The following is a 19108-nucleotide window of genomic DNA, read 5'->3' on the forward strand; positions in this document are numbered from 1 at the left end:
CAATGAGACGTTAAACAAAGTAATGTTGAATAACCATCTTGCTTTATTTGAGCAATGAGCATTAATCTAATGCATATAAATGTGAAGAAAAACACAGTTTCACACGCTTTCTGTTGCTACAGTGCAGAGAGAAATGCTGATTATGACACAACTGATATGTGTTGATCAATGAAAACAGAACTACATGAAAAGTTTCCTTTTACCCACATCCCTACATGTTCAGACTGACATGTAGGAGTCAGGAGTCTGTAATGTGCAAACAACAGGGTTCATGCATCCTACACAGCTGTTCTCCTGTTCGTGCCTTCTACTCTATCTCATTGGAGGTTCCCACGGTGGCCTTGATCTCCATTTCTGCTGGGGAATCAAAAAGAAATCAGGAAGCTGCTATAGACCATAAGCTCATTCCCTGTGTTTAACAAATATCTTAAATAGATTGTTTACCTGGGCAAGGTCCCCCTTCCAACATAACATCATCAATGGCGATGTCACTCCGTACCGATGGACCCCTGGTCGCTGTAAACACAATCTGCAACAGTGACAAGTGAAACAATTGGTCAAAGGCCCTGAAATCAGCTTCTGGCTGTGGCGGAAGAAGTACTTAGATCCTTTGGTGAAGTAAGCGTACCAATACAAAATGTAAAATTACACATAAAAGTCATGCATTAAAAATCCTACTCAAATAAAAGTACAGAAGTATTATCAGTAGTAATGTACTTAAAGTATCAAAAATAAAAGTACTGCAGAAAAACAGCCCATGTGACTAATATATTATTATATATGACATTTGTTGAAGGAGTTCAGTTCAGTGGTTCCCAACCTAGGGGTCAAGCTCCCTTCAAAGGATCACAAATTAAATTTGAGGGGTCGTGAGGTGATTAATTGGAGATGAGAGAAAAACAAACAAAAAACAAATCGTTATTCATATTCATAATCTTTTGCTTTTCGGGGGAAATACTGGAAAATTGTAACTTCTTCAACTAGAAACACATTTTTTAAAATGCTTCACAAGCCGAAGGGGTTGGGAACCAGCAGTTTAAATAATGCATTGTATTTTAAAATCGTATCACATTAACAAACAATCTTCATTTGAAAAATGACAAGTAACTATAGCTGTCAGATAAATGCAGTGGATTACAGAGTACAATATTTTTCTCTGAAATAATAATAGAGTAGAGGTATAAAGTAGTATAAGATGGAAACACTCAAGACGCACAAGACTATTGTACTTAAGATTTAAAGACTCAAAGAGATTCACAAAATCAGCAGTAAAACCAAACACATGTATATTAAAATCACCAAAGATTAGAACTCTATCATATTCAGCCTTGGGAACTGCTGGGAACTTTATGGACATTTTTCGCAATTTATTGACCTGACAAAATAAAACAAAAATAGCCGTAGACTACAAAAGCCCTGAGAGGCAAGTGAGAAAAAGAAATATGGTTATCCATTTCTAAGTCTGATCTAAATTGTTCCCTCTCCTGTGTTTATGACTTAAGAACAAAAAAATAAAGGTTTTGCCAAGATAATCTTTCTAGGTGCTTTATATTGTTTTTCCATCCGTGAAGCAGGTGGAAAAAAAGCTCTGCCAGGGGAAAATAAAAGTTTTGCAAGGTGAAAAGATTTAGCAAGGTGAAAAGATTTAGGATCATTTGTGTACTCAAAGTGTTTGTTGTTGTAATAATCATTTCGACCTATAGAGGCAACCCCGTGTTCTAAATAGAACTAAATGCATTTATTGTTTCTTCCAGGTGAGTTTTTTGTTTCTCCGTGCACTCTGGACACAACGTTCATACAGTGTATTGTGTGTTAGCAAGTCATGTAACATTATATATAATAGGATAGAATTTAGATTAGACTTAGAAAATGGATCACCAGAATAGTGTTTATCTCACTTGCCTCTCAGGGCTTCCATAATAAACATTATCATTATTTGCAGCCATACACGAGTGATTCTATCAAAAAAAGCTTTGTAAAGTGTACTTGAACTTGAAGCCAGTTGACATGCGTTGGTCCAGCACACAGGCTTTAAATATAAAACAGTTAGGAGAGATTTAGTTGCACTCTTGCCTGATGCTGGCTGTCACACTGGTACTCCACTGTGGCCCTCAGCCAGGCAATGCTCTGCTCGCCTCTCCGTTGCCACAGCAACACGTCCTCTCCGTCCTTGTCGAGGTGAACGCTGAGTTGCCCGGTGCCTGAGCCGTACATGTGGTAGTAGAAACGCAGACACTTAGGTCCCCTGGAGCCCCTCAGAGGGCGGGACAGCAGGCGGACACTCTGACCGGGCAGCATGGGCGACGCCTCCATGTGCAGGTAGTATCCTGTCAATCAAAAGTCAACGGGCTCATACTGTGTGAGCAGCACCTGAAGGGTTTTTGTGTGTTTTTGTGCGACAAAATAAAAATTTAACATTTGAATCTCTTCTTCAGCATGCCTGTGTACTGCGTGCATTAAGACATATAAGCAGAGCACTGTGGACTGTGTCCGGCGGTGGCAGGACAGCTGAAGCACGGGGCCCTCACCGAGTCCCGTGGTGTGGTCTCCTCTTGGCCCGGTGTATGACGTCGGGGTGGGTCCTCTCCTCCACTCCCAGTCAGCATCATCACTCTGTTTGTCCTGAGTGTAACCGCACAGGCCTGCTTCAAAGTCACAGTGTCCTGGGAGGGACAACGACAACAAACCTGCCACAGGAAAATGAATGAAACCCTGTTAGGTAACACACAACTCAAACATTAAACATCTGCTTTCATACTATTGTGGGAATCACCTGAAACTCTGAAATTTTAGTCACCCAGACAGATTATTATAAACTGTAACTTTGTATGAAAGCTGTGACCAGCTTTAGATAACACTACAGCAGCAGATTTCCCATTTCCTCAACAAAGAGTGCTTTGCAACATCCCTCCAACCACAACATCTCACTACTGGGTGGTCCATAGCTGACTAGGGGCCCTGCAACCATCAGGGGCCCCAAACAAGCAATTAACCAGTTAGTATGTTATGCACAAAATGGTGATTGAAAAAATAGTGATGGGTTGATATCAGACAAATATACTTTCCTGGCACAAATTCCCTAACAAAATCACCAGGGCAGTTGCATATGTTATGTTAATAATCCCCCCGGGACCCTGTACGCAGGATAAGCAGTTGACGATGGATGGATGTTAATAATCCAGCCTTGATTCCCAGAATGAATTTTGTTATTCTCCGGAAATCCTGGCTGCCATCAGAGTGCTTGTTCAGTTTTACAATAAAATAAAAACAGCTACAGCGCTGGTTGTTGGCAACATGTGCGTACACACTGCAATCTGCAAATAATTTTGGTGTTTTTACCCGCTGACTGCTCACAGTCTCCGAGGCTCACAGTGATGTCGTCCAACGCCACAGAGCCACAGTCCCAGAAGCTCCTGCAGGTGCTGACAAAAACCACCTGAACAGCAATGGTAAACAGTGAGCAGAGACGTCTTCATCAGCTTCATGGTCCCAAAGGAATTTGTACTTCTTTACAACCACTAATCATTTACAGATCAGCTCTGAATAGAACTGAAACTACGGACACTTTGTTGTGGCTGTTGTTCACTTTCTGCTCGCTGTTTGTGTGATATTTTAAAATCCCCCGTGAGGAAGGAAAGAAATCATTAATCAAACGCTGAGTGTGTAAAGTGAGGAACAAAAAGCCAATGTGGGGAAAGCCTTTGAGCATTTTGGCATCCGGATAAATAAATTCTTCTCATCATGCAGAACACATGACGGTACTCTGTCTTTTAACAGTAAGTTGTTCAGTGATAAAAAAGAAATCACAGATCAGAAAGTGAAGCTTTTTAATGAATTACTAGAAATTTGTTTCTTTATTTCATCTGTTGAGCCTGTTTGTCCTTATTTCTGGCCTGCTTTCATTTAATTTCCCCTTCCTTTGTCTTCCCTTGATCCACCATTTGTTTATTAGTTTTTTTTATTAGCTTCTTAAATTGAGCTAAATTTTTTTCTAAAATAATTCCTTTCCTTTTTTAGCAGTGCTAGTGGCGTAGCTGTTGTAACTGTCTGACCGAAATATCTTTCATCTACTTTTGGTGGATTGCTGTGACATTTTGTACAGACATTTGTGATGTTTTCCTCTAATGCCACCATAAGGGCGATATTTGAGGTTTTTAGTGAAATGTGAGTGTCATGAAATTCAGGACATACACTCATGTCCCCCTGAGCATGAACTGAAATAACTTACTAAGGTCAACATGCTGACATGTCCAGTACTTTGGTTTTCCCATCAGCTTCAGCTGTACTTTGTGCTAAGTAGCAAATGTTAGCAAACTAACACGCTAAATTAAAATGGTGACCATCTTAAACATTATACCTGCTAAATACAAGCATTTTAGAATTGTAATTGTGAGCGTGTTAGCATGACATTTGCATTTAGTGTAAGTACAGCCTCACAGAGCTTTGCCACCTTTCCTACTTCCAGTCTTATATCCTTTGTTCCTTGATTTGCTTGTTAGTTCCTCACTTCCTTCCATCTTCTTTCCTTGATCATAAATTTCTAGATTTCTTTCGTCTGTCCATCTTTTTGAATCTGTTGTACATGTTTTTGTCGGCCTTCCTTCATGTATGTATTTTTTTTTATTCACCCCCACCATCTTTCCTTTCAGCCTTCATGTATCCAAGTGTTTATTTATTCCTTTGTTCCGTCCTCTCTGAATTCATTCATTCTTTGGTTCCCTCCCTCTTTTTCTCCTACCTTTTTTTCCTTCCCTCATCCACTTACTCCCTCACTCCCTTTCTTCATCCTTTGATTGGATCTTTCTTTCCCTCCTTCCTTTCCTTTGCACTCCATTCATTCCTTCTTTCTTTTTTCCCTCTGTTTGTTTATCCCTTTGTTTATTTTTTCCACACATCTTTCTCATTTGTCACACATTTCCATTTCCCCTCCTCTGACCTTGGCCGGCCGTGACGTCTGGAAAGTGACGTCTGTCGCGATCCAGATTCCTCTGGACTTCTCCCCCTGAGTCCAGATCTTCTCCTGGCTGCCGCTCTGCTGCTGCAGATACACAGTGAGAGCCCGGTCCGTCTGATTGAAACCTGCAGTTGCCAAAGTTATTTTTGGTTGGTGAATCAGTGAAATACATCACAACACAGGATTCACACATAGACCTCAACCACCACAATTGTCCTCGCAAATATCCTTTAATCCAGAGTTTTTTTGGGTGCCACTCACCCCTTAGAGAGAAGTAAAATCTCAGGCAGTACTTCATGTTCCCAGGCAGAGTTGGACCAATCAGCTGGCTAACGTAACCAGAGTGTGGGCTCAGCCGGGAGTGTGCCAACAGGAAAGATCCTGGAAGGAGAGGACAGCCTTTATTTTCTTGCGAAAATAATCTTCTTCCTCTGAATCTGCTTGCCATCAACCCTCGCACCTGGTATTGATCTTGATTTCAACAGTTTTCAACTGTTTTTCTTCCTCACATCCTGCTTTTTAATATACAGTCTTTGGTTAAACAAAGACTGTATATTAAAAAGCTTTTAACACGTCTTCATTGTTTTTAAAGCTGCATATATTGATTTTTGGCCACAAGGGGGGGCAAAGCATTTACAGATCCAGCGTGCAAAAAGCAACATTATCGATTTGGACTTGTGTTTGTAACCACTAACTAAATATAAAATTAAGTTTAATATTGAGCTGTGTGTGCTTTCCACCAACTACTGTGAAAAATCAAAAAAAAAAAAAAGTCTCTTCAGCTGCTAAATGCTACGCTATATTCACCAGCCAGTCCCTATAGCTTTGTCTGTCTGCTGTTTGTTGCTGGACAGGTGATGATAGGATACATGGGGTTTTAGAGCTTGTTTGCCTAAAACCTCTGCCTGCTGCTGGTGGAAATATGTACCAGACAGTAAATGCGCCATACAACCAAAACAATAAGCTAAAGGAACCTATAAGGCTCTGTAGATCTGCTGAGTTGTCTACTATTTCTTTTATGATTTTGGCTCTCTATGGACAATTTTTATTAACCAGAGAACCAGACGTCTTTCACACATTCTTCTTTCTTGTTAAGACTTGGCACCTGCATTACCCACAATACAACTCGACTCACTCAACTGCAGAGATTTTGCTGTGTTATGCTAGTAGTGGTTTATGTAGCTTCGAGCTGGGAGCGGGATACAGAGGTCTGTTAAGCTCACTTCTGTCTAACTCCACACTCTCAGATTCATTTTCAAACTTGTAGTCACTCACTTGAGGACATTTATCAGTCATTACACAGCCCCTCTGAAGCCACAAAAGTCTTTATATAGCTTTTCACATATGCAACAGTACAACGCCTATAAACAGACAGTAAAATTGAGTTATCCTTTTATGTAGGTTTAAATATTAGAAATGTTCTAAAATCCATTATCAGTTGTTTTATCCCACCTGCTCCTGTGGTGTGGTCTCCATTCCTAAATATGTTGGGCTTCACAGATACTCTCCTCCATGATGATCCCGTCACCTGATCCTGGGTATAGTGGCACAAACCTGACTCGAAGTCACAGTTGGCGATGGAGGGGTCAAAGGTCGGCTCTGTGGACAAATGGCATGTTAACGTTGGACTAACTTTAAGATTAATCAGCAAGATTCACGTAACATTTGTTATGGATATTTAAAGTCCCCAGAGGATGAATCCTACAGTGTTAGTGTGAGGGTTTGGTTTCCTGTTTTAGTTTTTCTTTAGCCTGTTATGATGTGATTTTGGTTTTCTGGTTTGGGTTCTGTGATTTCTGTATCTGGTCATGTCCTGGTTTGTGTTTTGTTTTGCATTTGTTCTGTGTCTAGTGCCAGTCCTGTTTCCTGTTTGGTTCTGTCTCTGTGTTGTATTGGTATCTGTCTCTGTTCCCTTACTTTACTTCTTGTCTGTCAATATCAATATCAGTTTTATTTATATAGCACACTTAAAACAACCAAGGTTGACCAAGGTGCTTTACAGGTTAAAAATACAACAATAAAACAGTAATTACAAAGTAAAAGTACAGCTATCTGCCCTGATGTGTCTCAGCAGTGCCTGGTAACCCTGTCTGTCTGGTGTGTGTTGTCCTGTGTCAGTATTTAAGTCCTCAGTTCTATTCAGTCTTTGTTGTGTCTTCGTCATATGTGGGGTGTTCTGCCTGTTTTTGCACTCTTTGGATTATTCTGTTGATCACCGGCCTGTTTGGAGTTTTGTTACCTTGATGGAATACAACCTTTGTTTGGAGTTTTCCGCAGTTGTGAGTAAGCCTGTGTATTTCTGTTTTGTTTGGAATAAATCACATTAATTGCACCCTGCTCTTCAGTGTCTGCATCTGGGTCCAACCGCCTAGTTTCCTGCCTCTGCACTCAGCCAAACCTGACAGTTTGTGACTTTTCCTCTAGTGCCACAGTGTCAAAACTTTCACTTTCAACTGTACAGAGGAAATATCAAAATCTAAAAGCCACATAGATATAGAATTTAAGGAGCAAATTCATGCCTTTCGGTCCATACTGTAGTACCACCTTTAAGACAAACTTGACATTTTCATGCCCACTACACGTAAACCTCCAAGGTTTGATCTGTCAAATATCTCTTGGCTATTGCAGGTCCTCTTGGCTGCTAAAATCCTAAAATGTTAATATTCTGGATGTTTAGGACGTTCACACAGAAGGTTGTAATGGTGAGATTAAAATGATCCTGTTTACAATTAACAGTGAGTGACTGATCCTATAGCTCACCAGTGTCTGTGCTGCAAAACTCTGGAGAAAAGGAAATGTCATCAATTGCAACACGCCCGCCACTTGGACTGTTAAAGGCCACTTCAAAGACCACCTGGAGAGGCAGACATACACTCATTAAGAAAGCTACATACAATCACACAGAAGTAGATTTTATGCACAATGCAAGTCATTTTGAGGTATAACACTTATGATTCTTTATTAATTTTGCACAAGCTAAACTAAGGCAGAAAAAGGCTGCACATATTTCAAACAGAATGAGGAGCAAGTCAAAAAATTCTCACAAACCTGCCCACTAGGACCCTTCACAGTTTGTCCAATACTCCTGTGTCAGGCAGTGGCGCAGGTTTATTGGACAAACAGTGAATATGATTTTAGCTTCAATGCTGCACACAGATGGAACCTACTTCCTAATGAGCTCAAATGTGCTCCAACCCTAGCCACTTTCAAATAAAATAAAAAATAATAAAAACGTGTGATCTCCTGTGCCTTTGATGTGCATTTGGTGTAACTTACAACTTTACTATAACTGCACTGTAACTGTATTTATGGTCTATTCCATTTGTATTTTATTTAACTGTATGTATTTTTTTTCAAATTGATAAATTTTTAGATTTTATTCTGTTTTCTTGTGCCTCTGTGAAATGTGCCATATCAAAAAAGCTGCCTTGCCTTAATCTCTGTTTAAGTAAGTCATCACATAGCGCAGTATAAATGCTGTATACATAAAGCAGACATGTTAATACTTGACCTGTATAGAGTACGGTGCCTTCAGGTCCACCTGCACAGGTATCCATTCTCCAAGTGTCCTGCTCCAGTCGCTCTGGTTTTCTGGCCCCGCCCTCCACAGCTCCTGGTACTGACCCAGTCGGTCCCTGGTGAAAACAGAGAACAGGTTCCCTCTCTCATCGCTTCGCTGGTACTGAAAACTCAGGCAGCCGGACATTGGCACCGTCGTCATAGGAGACACCAGTTTGGCCACTTCTTTAAAAGTCTTGGCGTAGACGGAGTCCACGTACATCAAGTGACCTGAGAGGGAGTTTAAATATGAGTCAGGTCATGAAATCAAATGCAGCGTCCCCTCAGTGAATTGAGACTGGAGAGTTTCAGAATTCTTTCATGCCGAGCAAGCACTGATTTGGTGACATTTTTAAGATGTCTAGGCTAAATAACCTTTCAACAAGGTTTAAATATATTTCAGTCTGAAGCAGGTTCTAATTGCACGTCTATTTATATTCAATGAAATGCTGTTTAAACAGTCGGTGTGATCAGTCTTTTCTACAACTGAATGTGTCAAAAAAATAAAGAGGTGTTCATTGTTTACTTGTCTGGCATGACAGATCAAGTCTGTCACGGCAGTTCAGCCTTATCAATATCTCGGTACCCTCTGAGATGATATGCTAAAAAGGGAAACCAAAGTTGTTCTTCTCAAGCAAGCTCAGAAGTCTATGTTTAATCAGGTCTGAAGTTTAAACATTTACTATCTGTTAGTTTGGTAATCTCAGTATAAAAAACAAAAACCTACTGTGAATAGTTTGTTGTGTTCATTATGTGTGAGTATTAACAGCCTGACATATCCTCTTCCTCTGTGCCATAGTCCAAAAACTATTAAAATCACATCACTGAGCCACATTGTTGCACTGGTGACGTGTTCCTTCATTACCACTAACACACACACACACACACACAGTAGTTTATTTTGAATAATCACACATACACCGCCCTGCTGCTGTAAATACTCATTAGAGCACCAAATTTGTTTTGATTGATCCCCAGCTGAGCACAGTCCCCAACAAACCCACTATTAACTCCCTTTGGAGGAACATTTGCTAACAGTGCCCAGCTGTTGCAGATTACAGCCTATTTAAAAAAATATATATATACTATACATTTGTATCCCGCTTTTACGGATTTCATAAAGTATTGAGAGATGAACTAATTCATTGCTAGTTCAGGTCAGATTTGTTGACCACACGAAAAATATAGAGAAACCCTAGGCTTCTCCTTCCAGGTGGGGTGTAAATGTTATTAGAATTAAAACTATACTAAATAAGACTAATAATAAGAAGAATGATTGTAGAAAAATAATAGATCTTAAATCTTAAATTTTGTCCTAAATGAAAACCAGCAGGGCTCTAAGTCTTTGGATAAAAACACCTTTGTATGAATAATACGTGAGTAAATCCCACTCACCTGTCCTCTTGTTGTATGTGTGGTCATTTGGCATGTTGGTGTTAAGGAACTGGACCCCGCCTGCTCCCACATACCAGTTTACGTTGGCGTTCCATTGGTTACTGTATCCACACAGGTGAGACTCCTCAAAATCACACTCTAGACGCAGAAAAATTTGAGGTCAGCATCAGACCTGCCAGTTAGGGTGTGGGTGCAAAAGGCTTTTAATTTAATAATGTATCAAATATGCTGTGATGCTGTGACACAGGTGGTCTTCATCCATTCACACTTAAGTGGATTGCTTTTATTCTTTTTGTTTTAAAATATGTGAGCGAAATATGTGTGTCACAGTCACAGACCCAGGCAGTATCCGGGGCTGATGTGGATCTCAAAGATGGCCACGCTGCTCCCAGTGCTCCGTCCAGGTTTACCTTCGATGACAACCTAATCAAAAACACGTGTTCAGTAATACCGTGCAACCATATGGAGGGACACAGGAATGACATCATAGGGTGAGCGAACTTCAGTCAGAGGGTGTTGAAGAAGAAATGTTTCACTTTCTTCTCTGCTGACATTAGTCGCTAACTTTGTCTGTTGTTTGATGCTGGGCTGGGAGCGTACAGTGGATGACTAGAGTTTCTTTGCTGAAAACAAGTTTAAACCTCTGTCATATGCATATTTTCACCTACATAGGTCTGGGCTGAAATATGTTTATGTGCTGAGAGGCCCACACAGACCCGACTTAACCATCATCTAGGTCATGACCCTGTCAGAGTCAGCTCTGCCTCTGCAAATAATATAAACATGTGCTGTACTTACTCCCACACAGTGTTTAGATGATGTGTGTGGGTGTAGGTGTGGGTTTTTTCCCACACATTTCATATTGGCCTCAATTTGGGCCTGCATGTGGAACGTCAACCTATATCTGTCTCCCTTTCAATAACAGCGTGAACTGTTGTTTTCCACACTGTTTACTTTTTTAACTGAACAGGGTTGCGAAGTCAGCAGTTACAAGTATACATTGCACTTGTACATTCTGTGTACATTTTAGAAATAGTAAATAATCTGTAAATTGGTTTGGTGCCAGTAAATTAGTAAGAATATGTCTTAGAGTAAAATTTTTTATGTATCTTGAAGTTCTGTACTTTAAAAAAAGAGAGAATTGTATTGGACTCAATGGTTACGTTAGAGACAATTTATTTTAAATTTTAGCTTGCTTTGGACTTATTTTCCCTCAGTGTTTTCTGATGAAGCACTGAAGGTTTCTACTTGGAGACCATCAATTTAGTTCAATTATTTATTATTATTATTAGAATTATTCATTGTAAAATTCTGACTTTATTCTCAGAATATTAAAAACATGTTCTAAAATTACAACTTTTCTTTAGTCTAGAAATTTTACCCCTTGGTTTCTTGTAAAATATTGTGATTTGTTTTTGTTCTGTTGGCGCCACCATCAAGCTTTTCAGCTTTTTAGCAATGAAATTTAATGAGCACATTCAAGCTCATCAGAGGAAGAACACTTTACATTTTGAACACTTAACGACCTTTCCTTTGGTCCTACACTCAAGAAAAACATTACACTCTTAGTGCCACTGGTAAGGCTCTAAGAATAGCTAAACTGTCAGTATGCTGTTGGTTTCATCCAACATTTTCATATTGCGGATTAAAATAAACTTTAACAACTTCCACGGACCATTGTAGAAACTTTGCACTATACTGCGGCTTTGATTCTGCTTCTTTTCAAGCTATTTTTTAAACAAAGATTAGACACTATTTCAAAAGGTATTTTACCCTGTAAGGTTCAGTGTTGTTCTGCAGGTCCATGCTTGAGATGACCCAGCTGTCAGAGGGCGCCTGGCTGCTCCACAGCGGCCTGTCAAAGCTGTTTCCCTCCGTGCGTTGCAGGACTTCCAGGCTTCCTGACCCGATGATCTGGTAGACAAGCCTCAGGCAGCTCCATTCGCCCTGCTCCAGAGCAGGACTCAGTAGGACCGCTGTGATCTCTCTCAGTGGTCCAGCATCTGCACCTGTCTCATCATCCTGGTCATCGCCTATGGCTGTGTCCACGGCAACAAAACGGCCTGAAAGGAAAAAAGTAAACATTGCAGCTGTCAATAAAAATGGGATCATTTGAAGGACTGCATTTTGACCAGTAACACAAAAAGGGAGAGGTTGAAAAGTGGAAAATCTTAACTTTATGCAAATTAGGACAAGAAGAGACCGAGGCAGGCAAAGTTTGGGAACTCTACAGTCAGCTCTGTGAGGCTGCAGACACAGTGGGACTATGAGCTATATTTTAACATTTTCCATGTTTGCCATTGTCACCTTCACCTTTAGCATATTAGCATGCTAACATTTGCTAATAAGCAATAAAAACAAAGTACAGATGAGACTGATGGGAATATCAGTTTTCCAGGTATTTGGTTATAAACCAACGTATTGGGAGGATTGAAATTTTGATAAAGATATGAAGCGCTGTGAAATAGAATGCATCCGTCCTGACTCGAGTTCACTCAATTCTAGCGTTTTCTAAACAGTTTCTCTTTTGGGTAGAACAATGTTGAAAGGCTGGATACTGTTTCTAACGGAAACTTTATCTAAAATTAGCAGTATCAGGCATTATGCATCAGGAATTATGTCCAAAGTCATGACCCTCTGACTTGCAATAGAATAATATCCACCTCAGCTCCAACCATAACAGCAACTCTTAGCTTTTGTTCTGCTCCAGGGTCTAAGAGCTGTCCTCACTGGTCTGTCATTTATTATCTGTCCCTGTGGAATGCCCTGCTGCCCCAGGGCTCCTACAGTATATCCTGACAAACACACACACACACACACACACACACACACACACACACACACACACAGACACACCAGGACTGTGCTTAATTCACCTTTAATTCAGTCACTGCAAGATGTTTTTCTTATTTTTTGCCAATAAACAGCAATTGTTTGCAAATGTTTGTATTTACACAAAGAATTGACTGATGTGAATTCATCATAACCTTGAGGCTCAGCCAAACCTTGCATTCAGAAAAGAAAAAAGCTCATAAAAATGCTTTATATATTTGGCATGACCTCATTTCTCTTGCCTGAGCTGTGCTGCACAGAACACATGAAGGGAAAGGAGGACTGAGAGAGGAGAATAACTGAGCAACAACTATTAACGCACCAACTACACTGACCTTTTTAACAAGCCGGCAGCAATAGCAACAAGGATGGAAACAGGAAAAGAGAAAGTAGTTGACGTATCCCAGAGCTTATGAGAGTGAGACGGGGTGCAGCAGCAGAGCAATTTTCAGACAAGTACGAGGATCCAAAGCTCATGATGGGAAAAAAAGTCTTTACAAGTAGTTTTTCCAACATGGACTGGCTGCAGATACAGTAGCTCCTGGAACAGGAGGACACAGTCATGCTAGGAGGAAGTCTGCCTCACCAGTCAAACGGATCCAGATGAGAAACAGTTAGGTTAGTTAGGTTTCAAGAACAATAATCATAGTGCAGGGTATATGCAGTATCTCTAAGGGAGCTCTGATTACACCTCTCAAAATTACAGAAGCAGTGAGACCAGATCAAGTGGTTGCTCCATCAAATTTATTTGATGCCATCTTTGGTGCTAAATTAAGTCTTTTAACAAGTAATATATCAGCCATTTGCTGATTCCAGCCTCTCAAGTATGAGGATTTGACACTTACCTGTTACATAATGTTGTAAAGCCAGAGTGCGAGACTTGTTATAATGTTATAAATGACCGTCCATACTGATTAATAACCACTTGGATTTAAATTGAAAAGGGGGATGACACAACTCTCCAAGTAGCTGTGGAGCAACCGTCACAACAGAGTAGAAATTTTCCTGTATTTTTGTAACTATTTCTGAACACAGCCTGGTTTTAGGGAGACTTATGTGCTGGAACAGTTTCTAGATGAACATCAGTCCCCCCCCCCCCCCCCCCCCCACACACACACACACACATTTCTATGCAGTTTTTCTATGATTTCTGCTGGCAGACTCACTTTGACAACAAGTCTCTGGGAAGTCACTGCACCCAGCTGTGCTTTGACAAGAAATAGTTCCAGCAAATAACTCCTCTTAAACAACACATTGCTGTTTTTGAACTTTAGAGAAAGCCACGCCAGCTGTATCCCCCCTGCTTCCAGTCTTTATGCTAAGCTAGGTAGATAACCTCCTGACTCCAGCTCCACAGTTAACACGCAGAAATAAATGTGGTAGCGATCTTCTCATCTTACTCTTGGAAAGAAAGTAAACAAGTGTATGTCCATGCATATTTATACAAACATATACCCACTTCTTTAGTTTTCACTGTACCACTACAATAATAAACAGTAGTTATGATTTTAGTATTAGTTTAAATTTATAGTTGGTTATGTACTGGCGCTGGAGGACCAAATATATTGTGGCTCTCGCCCAAATATGGCTGTCTGAGTGTGGATGTTGGCCGATTTATGCTGAGGGTCCATTTAGCAGCACCCATGCCAGCTTTTGGCCATCATCAGACCAGGGCTACTTCTGATCATTCACTATTTAATTAAATTTTATTTATTTAGTACCAAATCATAGGAGAAGTTATCTCAGGGCTCTTTTCATAAAGAGCAGGTCCTAGTTCAGGTCTAGGCAGAACAAGCCAACCAGATCGATGCGTTAAAGATGGTTCCATATAGGGATATGTTTTGTGAAATTAAAATCAGGTCAAAGATCTGAGAGAGCGTTTTGTTACGTTAACATAACATCGACCTCTTAAAGCAGGCCCCACTTTATGTCGCAGTTAACTTGACAGGATCCTGCTGCTGGGAAACATGATGAATCTGTCTCCAGACGGATATGCAGCTAGACCCATCTCAATATTTTGTGCATGGACTTTGATCTCCACAGAAGAGCCTTCATTTGTATTCAGTCTCAGTAGCAAATGACAGGTGAGCAACAGTTGTGTTATTTCTGCAACAGGGTAAACACTTTAATTAAATTAAGTATGATCTCATCTGCATTTATCTGTTAGAGACTGACATAACTTAGATATGGGTGAACTCATCTGTGTCAGCTGCAGTACCAACCCGATGAGAATACCTAAATCTGTTCTTTCACTCACTCCAGATGTTCAGAGATGCTGGAACACAATGCAGACCAGATGGGCTTTTTTTCACCAGTGTGTTTCGGTGGTGTGTCTGAAACCAACACCAAAACAACTGAACAATAAAGTTTACACTTAGAACAAGCCTCTAAACTAAAAATCATTTTTAAATATTAGAGGACTGACGATGCTGTGTGGCCAGTACCATCTTTGTGCAGGGTCCAGCTTGTAAAGTCTGCATCTGACGTGTATCCGCAGGTGTTGGACTCAAAGTTGCAGGAGCCTGGCAGTAGTTGGTTGTGGGCTTGGATGGTGGCTTTGAGCAAAAGAGAGAAAACCAGAGAGGAGACGAAGTAGAGAGAGGGAATGGTAAGTATGAATCATAGCAACTGGCATTAACAGAAACATGCCCTCATGCCCCAGCACTGGCACGACCGTTAAAAAGTACTCACCAGCAAAAGTTAAGAAGTAGAGTGGAAGCATTGTAGCTTTCTGTGGAAATGAATCGACCCTCCGAGGAAATAAGAAAAGCAAAAGTAGGTCTTAGGTTTGCATCCGCAGTCGGAAAAAATATAACAAGAAGTTGCAACCAAAGTTTGTTGTTGAAGATTTCTCTCGTGTCATCTGAGTGTCTCTCCAGCTCACAGACTGGCAGCACACTGCAGACTCTCCGCTGCGAAGTGTGTGCATGTGTGTGTGTGTGTCTGGACATCAGAGCAGGAAGGAGGAGGGAAAAGGGAGAGTGAGAGGGGGAGAAAGAGGAGGAATGGCTGTTGAGAGAAAGAAGTGAGAGATGTGAAGAAAGGAGTTGGTTCTCCTTTCCTCACATCTCCTCGAGAGCATGGTTGTGGAAGACGAGAAAAGAGTAATGAAAGGGAGAGGAGAAGCAGTCACCTTTTTGTTACACCTTTTTGTTACACGCAGGAAATGTACAGTACGTGTCACGTGAACAGCAAATGTTAAACAATTTATATTAATATTTTAGGCACACTGAGAAAAAAATCTCTTTTTCAACAACAAAATGGTAAAGTACATGTATAAGGGAAGGAGAGTTAGGGATTGAGTGCCTTGATCAAGGGCACATCAGCAATGGCAATAACAGAACGGCAAAGCTATTCATTCACCTCTCCGCCCAGATTTATCCTGCTAGTCTGGGGACCGAACCGTCAACTTTCCAGTCGAGATCACGCTACCGTTAGCCACAAGAATGAGACAGCGTAGGTCGTTCTTCATTGAAACACTTACCTATGATTTCATTTTCCTGACTAGTGACTTCTTGTGGTCATGTGAATAAGGACAGAAGTAGCAGGATGTTAACCTAGCGCAGCCTCTGTACATTTGAGGGCCCTCAGCAGAATAATTTTGGGGACACTGCCTTATATGGATAGACTGTAAAGTATTCTTAGAACCAGCTACAGTATGCAATCACAACCCTTTTTTTTTTACCTCTGGCAACATGATGAGCCGCAGTTCTTTTACTGCTAATGAGATACACTCACTAAAACACTCAAAGTAAAACTCACTGCACTTCTGCCATCTTTACTTCTGCTTGTTTTTTGTTTGAATGCTTAGTGTTGAACATTTCAACTGTGTTTGCCCCATAGACTGTGTATAAAGAGGCGGCTCCAAACCTGCAGTATAAAAACATCTTGATGCAGCAGAAGACCCGAGCAGATTCTGGTTTGATTTTCTATATTTTATAGTATTATCTATACATCAAGATACTATTTCAGCACAGTCAAGTAAATATTATTATTATAGCACATTGAAAAACAACTAATGTTGACCAAAGGGCACAGTATTAAAAACCACCCATGTAAAGTGTAAAACAACTTCAATACAAAACAAAGGTTCAGTCAGCGATATATTAAAAATCAAGGACCCCTGTAAACTAAGTCAGTTTTCACTTGGTTAGACAGATTTGCAGCAAAATTTGTTGGAAAAACCCCAACCCTACCCTGTATATTAAGCTCATTAAACCCATTAAACTCAGCTGACAGGTCAGCCTGTCAGTGCTCAGACCATACGCCGCACACTGGCATCAAATTGGTCTGCATGGCTGAAGAAGGAAGCCTCTATTAAAGATGATGCACATGAAAGCCCACAAACAGTTTGCCAAGACAAGCAGACTAAGGACATGGATTACTGGTACCATGTCCTGTGGTCTGATGAGACCAAGATAAACTTATAGTGTGTCTTGCCTACAGTCAAGCATGGTGGTTGGAGTGTCCTGGTCTGGGTCTGCATGAGTGCTGCCGGCACTGGAGAGCTACGGTTCATTGAGGGAACCATGAATGCCAACATGTACTGTGACTTACTGAAGCAGAGCGTGATCCCCTCCCTTCAGAGACCGGGCCGCAGGGCAGTATTCCAACATGATAACAACCCCAAACACACCTCCAAGACGATCTCTGCCTTGCTAAAGAAGCTGAGGGTAAAGGTGATGGACTGGCCAAGGGTCACAGAGACAACTGCAGCCAACGCAGCAGACGTGTCCAGCAACAGCTGTACGATAGTGTAATTAAAGTTCGTACCCCTGTTATTCTATCTTTAAAGTCTCAGTAATGTTGTATGTAAATGTATGTAAAATTTTAACTTAAATCAAAATGCATCTGGCTCGTGATGTACAGAACATTCTTGGCTTGTGAAACTTAAAAGCACTTTGGAACAAATAAAAAATAAACAACAGTAGTATGAAAGGGGGCTTTATTACTATCATCATTTTAAATACATATTTGCAAGAATTATAGTGTTAGTATATTATACTATATGATTATAGTAGGGTATAGTAGGTAAGTAGGCTTGCCCCATGTAGCTCTACATGGGGCAAGCGGACGAAATAAACGGCATCACGTTTTGTGCGCGGTGGCTTCTGGGACAAACCATACAAGGGAGTTCAACTTCCGTCACGTTTGTCCGTGGTCTGCAGCTGGACCCTATTCCCAAATCCAGTACTGTGAGATTGTCGCTAAGCAGAACGAGGGAGGACTAGGGCTAGTGAGTAAATACATCAGGCAGCAGAAACCAAGGATGATGACAAAGAGGAGGATGAACCTCCATGGAGAGACAAGCCCCTGCACGGCATGTACCACCAACAGATGAAAAAGTGGCTGATATCCTACCAGTGGCTAGGAAAAGCTGGACTAAAGGACAATACAGAAGAACTAATCATGGGGCACAAGAACTGGCACTCTAAAGAGATGAGGACAGCAGGGTGCCACTGGCCAGTACAGCCTTTGATGTCAACACGCAGCTCCTCTGGCTCAAATACGAGGTTGACGGTGTCCTTATTGAGCTCGAGAAGCTGCATGGGATGTGTTCACAAGTGCACTCCGTGCACCTGCTGGTGCTCATGCTGGATAAGATGAAGGCAGTTTCATCTTTTGAAAAAGTACCTTGTGCTTAGCCAGTGCTCAGATGGCCCAAGAAAAGCACCGGCAAGCCCTGGATATACTTGCTTTTAACTATGCGTTCACATACGCAAGATGGCTGCCACGCGTATCCTGCGTTCCTTTGGAGCGCGTTCCTTTGGAGCGTAGGTTGTACAGGTCTCCAGAAATTAACGCAACGCTACCAGCTCGATTGTCGCTATGTTTGATTTGTTTACGATCTGCAAATTTGGAGGTTGTCGAGGAAGATAATCAGGTGTCGGCAAGGGATGATCCGGTCCTGATCTGCCCCCTAGTGGATTCAGGTTTAATCCTCTGCAAAGTACACACGCAAGTATGTGAACAATGCCATTTGCGTCGCTGATGGCTGTCTACGTCTACGCATTGTTAAAAAGCAAGTATATCCAGGGCTGATGGAGTTTTTTTTATCAACATCTCGTGTGCCTAAGGACTTCCGAGCCATATACCATCCAGGCTTCCTTGATTTTGTGGCACCAGTTAGGCAGTCAACATGATTAACGAGGAAACCAAAAGTCTCACGAGAAACTAGGGAACCTGAATTCAGAGAGGCCAGCATCCAGAAGAACAGCCTCAGTAACCTGGCAAATAGTTTTGTACAGGCGTTGTTGGACGCGTGTGTGGCAGATGTTAGCAGGGACGACCCCCACATGGCCATGATGCTGACAATTAAGGACATTGTGTTAGACACGTGGAGGCTGTCTCTGTGCACACCGCCTGTAC

At 41.2% G+C, this 19108-nt stretch overlaps 1 protein-coding gene across 2 annotated transcripts; it reads right to left on the reverse strand.

The window, feature by feature from the left end:
* Positions 1-25: 25 nt before the first annotated feature.
* Positions 26-15659, reverse strand: LOC119915148 (MAM domain-containing protein 2-like). Of its 2 annotated transcripts, none has more exons than XM_038734748.1 (15): positions 15431-15659; positions 15184-15294; positions 11681-11970; positions 10246-10330; positions 9908-10045; positions 8466-8743; positions 7715-7808; positions 6407-6553; positions 5216-5335; positions 4937-5079; positions 3340-3436; positions 2529-2687; positions 2074-2327; positions 445-529; positions 26-354 (listed from the first exon to the last, which is right to left on the reverse strand). In XM_038734748.1, the coding sequence occupies exons 1-15, from the start codon at positions 15459-15461 to the stop codon at positions 308-310; spliced, it is 2079 nt and encodes a 692-aa protein (XP_038590676.1). In that variant the 5' UTR covers positions 15462-15659; the 3' UTR covers positions 26-307. The 2 variants fall into 2 exon arrangements, with proteins under 2 accessions (XP_038590676.1, XP_038590675.1); XM_038734747.1 differs by having other exon boundaries at positions 26-357.
* Between the last annotated feature and the right edge of the window lie 3449 nt (positions 15660-19108).

Source organism: Micropterus salmoides, unplaced genomic scaffold (assembly GCF_014851395.1).
Source record: "Micropterus salmoides isolate LMB-PRFRI ecotype aquatic unplaced genomic scaffold, ASM1485139v1 Ms_hic_scaffold_20, whole genome shotgun sequence".
NCBI classification, from domain to species: Eukaryota; Metazoa; Chordata; class Actinopteri; order Centrarchiformes; family Centrarchidae; genus Micropterus; species Micropterus salmoides.